General features: G+C 34.2%; 1 protein-coding gene across 1 annotated transcript in view; it reads left to right on the top strand.

Annotated features, from left to right (window-relative positions):
- Nucleotides 1-7,288, top strand: part of LOC107596716 (FH1/FH2 domain-containing protein 3-like) — a 201,434-nt gene extending 194,146 nt beyond the window's left edge. The window contains exons 23-29 of the mRNA XM_016287514.1: nucleotides 821-982; nucleotides 1,515-1,705; nucleotides 2,042-2,135; nucleotides 2,711-2,734; nucleotides 3,378-3,558; nucleotides 3,683-3,844; nucleotides 5,070-7,288. Of these exons, the coding sequence (XP_016143000.1) occupies nucleotides 821-982; nucleotides 1,515-1,705; nucleotides 2,042-2,135; nucleotides 2,711-2,734; nucleotides 3,378-3,558; nucleotides 3,683-3,844; nucleotides 5,070-5,152 (897 nt within the window). The 3' untranslated portion in view covers nucleotides 5,153-7,288. The remainder of the gene's footprint in view (nucleotides 1-820; nucleotides 983-1,514; nucleotides 1,706-2,041; nucleotides 2,136-2,710; nucleotides 2,735-3,377; nucleotides 3,559-3,682; nucleotides 3,845-5,069) is intronic.
- The last annotated feature ends 403 nt before the right edge of the window (nucleotides 7,289-7,691 follow it).

Raw genomic sequence — 7,691 nt, 5'->3', positions numbered from 1 at the left:
TTTTTCCCCCCTTTTTATCCTCAGGGACCAACTGTGGCAAATTTACTGCACATATTTAAAGCAATTAAGTGATACCTATTTTTCAGTAAATATGAAATGCATCATAACATAGCTATCACTCTGAAATGTATAAACAGACAGTTTTGGCAGGAAAATTCCAAAAGTCACATAATGTACACAGCAAGTAAATATTTTGCCTATATATATTTGCCTAATTAATATACATTTTTTTAATGATTACAGGCTAAATAAATTAATAAAAAGGGCATAATAAAAGGCTAAATACTTTTATTACAAGAAAAAGCACAACATTCTAAAATAAATGTATTATTTATTTATTATAACATGATTAATGTGCTAATTTGGTGTGAATTGGTTTTAAAAGGAACAAATTTAACACGTGTAGCCTATTATAATGCAGTTATATAAATTCAAACATGAAAGACAGAAAAAATGACTATGGGTTTTACCATTCAAAAAGTTAATGTTGTGTTAAATACTGTCTGTTTTGATCAACAAAATTGTTTTGTTAAAAAGCAGTGTTTTGTTACTGAATGAATCCTTGGTTTAATGATTTTTAAATTATCTAAATTACAAATGATCTTTTAAAGGGTCATTTCTCAGCCAAAATTGATGTGCGGTTAATTAGATGAATTAATCGGCACATCAAGTAATTCATTAGAATAAAAAATGTAATTGCTTAAAAATGTATACATACATATATGGCTTCCTAAAAACAAACAAGCAATATGTCATCATTATCAGTGATAATGTGTTTGTTTATTTATGGTATTTTTATTTATTGATTGATTATTTTCAGGCTAAAGGCTTTGAGCTGAGTTACCTAGAGAAAGTTCCTGAGGTGAAGGACACCGTTCACAAACAATCTCTACTGCATCACGTCTGCTCCATTGTCGTGGAGAAGTTTCCAGAGAGTTCAGACCTCTACTCTGAGATTGGAGCCATCACTCGCTCTGCTAAGGTTAGCTTAAGTACCACAGCACCATCACCTTTGATTTTAGTGGACTTTCAGGGGGTTTTTTATGTAGTTTTGGGCCTTTCATTATATTTAATATGATATATATATATATAAAAAAAAATTATATATATATATATGTATATATATATATATATATATATAAATATAAATATATAGCATCTTGTGCTTCATTGGAAGAACACCTGACCTTTTGTAGTCATATGTTCAGGACACAAATGTGCTTATTTGATCAGTGACCTAGAAATAGTGCAGAATCTTATTTTGTCTTTGTAACATTTCTTTGTTTTAAATATTTCAAAAAAATGTTTAATTAGATTTAAAATCCCATATTTGCAATATCATCTCAGACGTTTGGACCCCAGTGTACAAACAATGGCAGTGTGCCATGTACAAAAGAAGAAATCAAGACTTCACAATTCCATGTGTTGTTGCTAAAAGTGAAGCATTGCTTTTGAAGTGAACGGACCAATCATGAGATGCCTTTGTTGATCACCTGTTGTCCTGTCTTCTTCAGGTTGACTTCGACCAGCTGCAGGAAAACCTATGTCAGATGGAGCGCCGCTGCAAAGCATCCTGGGACCACCTGAAGGTCATCGCTAAACACGAAATGAAACCAGCCCTTAAGCAGCGCATGTCAGACTTCCTTAAAGACTGTGCAGAGAGAATTATCATCCTTAAAATTGTGCATAGCCGCATCATAAACAGGTGAGATCTTTAAATCTATTTGCATAAACCCGATTTGTTTTTCAAGCACAATCTATGAGAACGATCAGGTTTTATGAATTTCTTTTGTTACCGTAAACCACTGAACAGCATTTATTATAAATCTAGATTGCTGTTAATTTATAAAATACATGTTTAACTTTAGGTTAATGTATTATGAACAAATGTGAATTAACAATGAACAGTTTATTTATAAATTAACATTAATAAAAGCTTTAAAAATGTATTTTTTTTGTTAGTTTACACTACCTGATATAATCTGAACAAATTGAACATTATCGATTAATTTCTAAAGCAATCCTTTTTCAACTTTTTCAGGACATATTATATCAGCACCATTAAGTTCCGTTGTATCTTCTCCAAAATAAATATTTCTGCTAATAACACCATTGATACAACAGATGACACAACCGCCAGACCCGGAGATCGGCTGAATGGATTCGAAAACGGTAAAACTCAACTGTTTAACTCTAGGGGAGTTGGAAAATGAGCCTATTTTCAAAAATAGTGGAGTGTTCCTTTAAAGCTGACTCTTGTTAAGTATTGTTTTTATGATAATTTTGTATATTGTTTTTAAAAAAAAATTAAATCAGCAAAAATATCTAGGTCACATTTTAACCCAAAATCTTTGCATAGTAATAATTTTTTTATTTATTTATTTATTATTTATTTCAATTTGGGGTAATACAGTGGTGTGAAAAAGTGTTGGCCCCCTTCCTGTTATGTGACAAACATGCAAAAAATAAGAAATCAGGAAGGGGGCCAACACTTTTTCACACCACTGTATATGACTTGGACAGAATTTTGGCAGATAAAAAAAAAACTAAAGATTTAGTGAAGTGCACTAGAATGAAGTCCAGGATAGTACATTTTGGAATTTGTTTCGAAATCTTGAAGTGCGAAACCAAATGCCAAAAAATGTTTTTCAACCCAACATTTCCTGCTCATCTTCTCCACCATGTGACTTCTTTAATTTCATCTCTGTAGAGTGATGAGGAAGAGGATGATGAGGTATGCGTGTATCTGTGTGCTTTTCTGCACTTGTGCATGGATGGGTTTCATGTTTTCTTTCTTGTGACTCCACTGACCTGTAATGTCTAGCATGTATTACCAGAGAATATGCAAGTTGTACTGTATCTAGGGATTCAGGGATCAATATTCTTTTCATTTTTTTGCGTTTCTCCATGTGAATTTGGACAGAAGATAAGAGCAAGTTAAACTACTATAAATGTAACGTTCAACAAAGCTGATGCAGTAAAGCTATTTCAATATCAACTCTGAATTAAAAGTCTGCTATTAATAATTCAAAACTATAATAGATGTAGCATTGATTATGTGGAACTTTCAATATGGAGTCTTGATGCACTAATAAACGACTAATGTGTGAATAATATACTAAACCACTATGAATAATGATGTTTTGGGGTGATATGTATTTTTTGTTTTTGAGTATGGTATTACTTTTAACCATATATTGGAACAATTCATATAAAACATATGTGTCTGAAGTGAAACTAATAGTAAATAATATGGAAATATGGAAAGCACTAATGTTTCACACAACCAAACAAAATAAGCATAAAAATGCAACTACTTGTACTGAGTGTCATTTTTATTTATGATAAAATAATGCCTTTATTATTTCTGTCCTCAGAGTGGGAAGTTTGCAGGAACTCCTCTGGAGGGTCAGGAGAGTCAGCCGCAGGGTTTGGGCTACACGGAGGACGCAGCTGAACATGAGCAGATGACTGCAGTACTTCGCACCAGCCTGCAGGGCGGCGACAGTCCGTCCTCTGTACTCCCCGGCCTCCGCACACGGACTCGAGCGACTCGAGGTATATTGTTCAGAGATACAGATACAGATGCTGACTTGCAGTAGCTGTACGAGTCCTTAAAGAGCTGAAGTCGGCACAAAAATTTTTAAACCAGTTCTCTCCTTCTCATGTCTCATGTTTCCAGGCCATACAGCACTTTTGTCTGCTGCAAATGAAGACACTTCTAATTGCACAAATGATACAGCGGATGAGATCATGGAACGCATTGTGAAATCAGCCACTCAGGGCCCCAGTCAGCGCACACAGCCCCGCGAGAGGAGACGCTCCAGAGCCAACCGCAAATCCTGTGAGTCTGCGGAGCCACACACAACTATGCCCTAATCCCTTCAAAGGGTTTACCCTCCAGAGGAAGCGTTTTGAAGGGTATTTGATTTAATAAAATAAATAAATAAATGTATTTGAACTAAAAACAGTAAAATGGAAATATTACAAAAAAAAAAAAAAAAAAAAAAAAACCTTTCTAATTTAATATATTTTAAAATGTAATTTATTCCTGTGATGGCAAAACTGAATTTTCAACATCCATTACTTCAGACTTCAGTGTCACAGTGTCATGATCCTTCAGAAGTAATTCTATTATGCTGATTTGGTGCTTAAGAAACATTTCTTATTATTATCATCAATGTTGAAAACAGTCATCGCGCTTAATATTTTTGTAGAAACCATGACACTTTTTTTCAGGATTCTTTGAGATATAGAAAATTCAAAAGAACTGAATTTATCTTTGTAACATTATACATGTCGCCTTTTGGTCAATTTAATACATCCTTGCTGAATAAAATAATTAGTAAAAAAAAAGATAGTCTATAATATATACTGTAGTAAATCATTTTCATGAATATTTGTAAACCACTACAGTTTAAAAGCTATTTGGATGTTTTAAATTAAAATTTTAAAAATATTTTACCACAAACATGATCATCCTTCTTGTTTTGAAAATAGATATGTTGTTATTTATTGATATTATGGTATTAGTTTGAATAGTGTCTACTATAATTTAAAAAATAATAGGAGTTTGAATATTTAAAATTCTCTATCTCTTCTCTCTAGAATATGTTTGTGTCATGTGTTTTCTCAACAGCTCTTCGTTCTCTCATTCATTTCCTTTTTAGTCACACTTTATTTTAAGGTCCAATTCTCGCTATTAACACACCATTAACTACAACTTTTGCCTCAATAAACTCCTTATTGATAGTTAGTAAGGTAGTTGTTAAGTTTAGGTATTAGGGATGCAGAATATGGTCTTGCAGAATATGTGCTTTATAAGTACTAATAAACAGCCAATATGTTAATACACAAAATCTAAAGTTGATTAAAAAGTTTAAGGCAACCAGCTTCAGGAGATTTTTGAGTTTTCTCAACTTCTTGTTTTCAGTTTATACAACAAAAAGTTGAGAAAACTCAAAAATCTCCTCCAAAAACAAGTGTTGAAGCTGGTTTTCTCAACAATGTTTTAGTGTATAGTGAGAATTGGTCCCTATACTAAAGTTACCCCTTCTTTTTCTCTACAGTAAGAAGAACACTGAAGAACGGCCTTACGCCAGAGGAGGCACAGGCGCTGGGATTGGCCAGCAGCTCTGAGATGCAAGTGTGAGACAGCATCCGCTCAGGGGACACACATCTAAACACAAATGTGCTGGAACAGGTCACTTTAGTTCCGAGTTTGCGTTCATCTGGAGCAGGTGCATGTTTCTGGGTTTGTGTTTTATGACGGTTATTACTGTGGACTATTTGTATTCTCACAGGTGAAAGGGATTATAATCACTAACCCATTATACTTTACTTATCCTGGGATGTGTAGTCAGACCTTACTCCATTTACTAGTTTATGCATTTTGTCCCAAGGTGGTCCGAGAGTGTCATTGAAACCACTCAGGTGCATGTTCACTGTTCCTGCGGACTATTAATGATATCCCAAACATCCATTTTAATGCATTTTTAAAAGAGAACAAGCACAGTTGCAGTGCAACTTCCTGATGCACATCATTTATAGACGCTCACACACAGCCTGCAGAATATTGATTGTCCAGTTCTCCAGTATAGAGACTAATGTCTGTCTCTAACCGCTGCGGCCTTCAGAATGATCCCAAAGAACTGTGTTTGAAGATGACTGGATGCCCTCTCACCATTTTTGTTAGTACTGGCTGTTTGGTTGAATTCAGGTGATAGTAGCACCTTCAGCATTCATATCTCATGTAAATCAGCAGTGTACCTTGATGGTACACTGATGTACCTTGATGTTCTTCTCTGGTTCACTGCTGTGGTAAAACGTGTTTGTTTTACCTGCTTTTAAAAAAAGCAGGGCTTCTTATGTTGCATGTCCAATTACTTTCAGATAGCTTGAAGCTGAGCAAGAGTTAAGGTTCTTTAATTTCTGCTGAAGTCTCCTTGTGTGATCGAAACCCGCTTAACATTGTTTAACAGATGATCAAATTACTTTGCACACAAATGCAAACTAACTAGAAAGTCGTCTTTCTCCTTCCCCTCCAGCTCTGTCATTTCCTCATACGTTATCTCTATAATAATACATTCATTGCATAACTTGCAGCATGCACATGAGTGCCTTGAAGAAATGTTTTTTTTTGTAAGAATTTGATTATTTGGTCAGGAAAGGAAGGCAGAGGGAAAGATTTTAGGGCATTTTAAAGGATTTATAGTTGACCCAAAAATTTACAATTCTGTTATTATATTATTATTCTAAACTAACCTGGATATAAATTGGATATTTTGATCAAGTTGTGAGTTAACATTCTAGTGATCAGTGAATAAAAACTTGTTCTGTTTGTCACTGTTATTATGACTTCAAATTATAGCCCACAAGTCATATGCACTACTTGTTTTGTTGCTTTTTCTTAACAATAGGTCAAAGTCCATGTATGTAAGGAAAAGAGCTGCATAACGATTTATACAGACCCACACCAGTCATATTGGTTTGGAGAGTAAATTAGCGAATGTTACGAAGGTGTAGTGATTAAACAGTCAATGCAACCTTTTCATTTTTTTTTTCATGGCGATAAATTTGATCAATCAGCTTTTTTGGGGGGGGGGGGGGAGATTTGACAGATTTACCAGAGACACGTCCACTGTCAATAATAGTAGTACCATTCAGCACCTTATCATGTGTAGCATGCAATTTCGAAAGGAATTGGAAAAATGTTTCACCTTTTTCCCCTCAGATTTTTACTCTGAGTATTATGTGGATAAGAGATTAGATACGTGTAAAGTAGAACCTTGATGTAGAGGCTAAACATGAGACAGATGCTGTACAATTGTGTAAATGTCACTTCAACGTTTTTATTTTTTGTTGTGTTCATGTTTTGTTTGTATTTTGTATAGAATAGTGTATTATAGGTCAAAAGCAGTGTTATTCTGTGAAAATTCTAATTTAAGAGAAAATAAGCCATGCATGGTTCAAACAATAACAATGTCAGCAGGCAATGTCTTTATTTTGTGGCTAAATGGCTAGAGCCTGTGACATCTCGATACCCTGTGAACGTAGATTTTGTTTCGTGTGTTTACGCAGCACAGACCTGAAACACTGTCATGCATCCATCAGCCCTGCTCAAATGGCCTTTGATATTATTGCACTCGCATACAGAGTTTCACCCATTGCTTCAAGTGCCATAAAACGTTGGTTTTGAATAAAAGATCGAGAATGTGAAAATTTGACTTCTAAATTCCAAAAGGAAAAGCATTTACTGTACTTTGCAATAAAAAGCTTTTACAGCAACACCCAGAACACGGAGTTGGACTCGTTCTTTCTTGGTAACTTGTTATTGTTTTCAGTTGAAAACATGATTCTGTTTAACCAAATTGCTGTGGGAAAAATGACTAGATACATAGACCAAAAATCTACAGAAGTCTGTTTGTGTGAGATAAACATTCAAAATGATGTCACATTGTAAGATGTAAAGGCACAGCTGGGAGATGTCACAATATCTGTAAAGTCACAGTTAAATACTTAAGTTTCTTGATATGAACTTGAAATACAGTCACAACTTGGAGATGAGTCACATTTGTGAAGTATAAAGTAGCACTGTGAGATGTAATGTTTCTTGTAATTGCAATTTTAAAATTTTCAAGAATTACAAGCAATTTTTTTAAAAAAAGTACAAGTTTGATATAAAGTCAGTG

Source organism: Sinocyclocheilus grahami, unplaced genomic scaffold (assembly GCF_001515645.1).
Source record: "Sinocyclocheilus grahami isolate Dianchi unplaced genomic scaffold, SAMN03320097.WGS_v1.1 scaffold222.1, whole genome shotgun sequence".
Taxonomy (NCBI): Eukaryota; Metazoa; Chordata; class Actinopteri; order Cypriniformes; family Cyprinidae; genus Sinocyclocheilus; species Sinocyclocheilus grahami.
The sequence above is the reverse complement of the archived record's forward strand: the minus strand, read 5'-3'. Positions and strand labels throughout refer to the sequence as shown.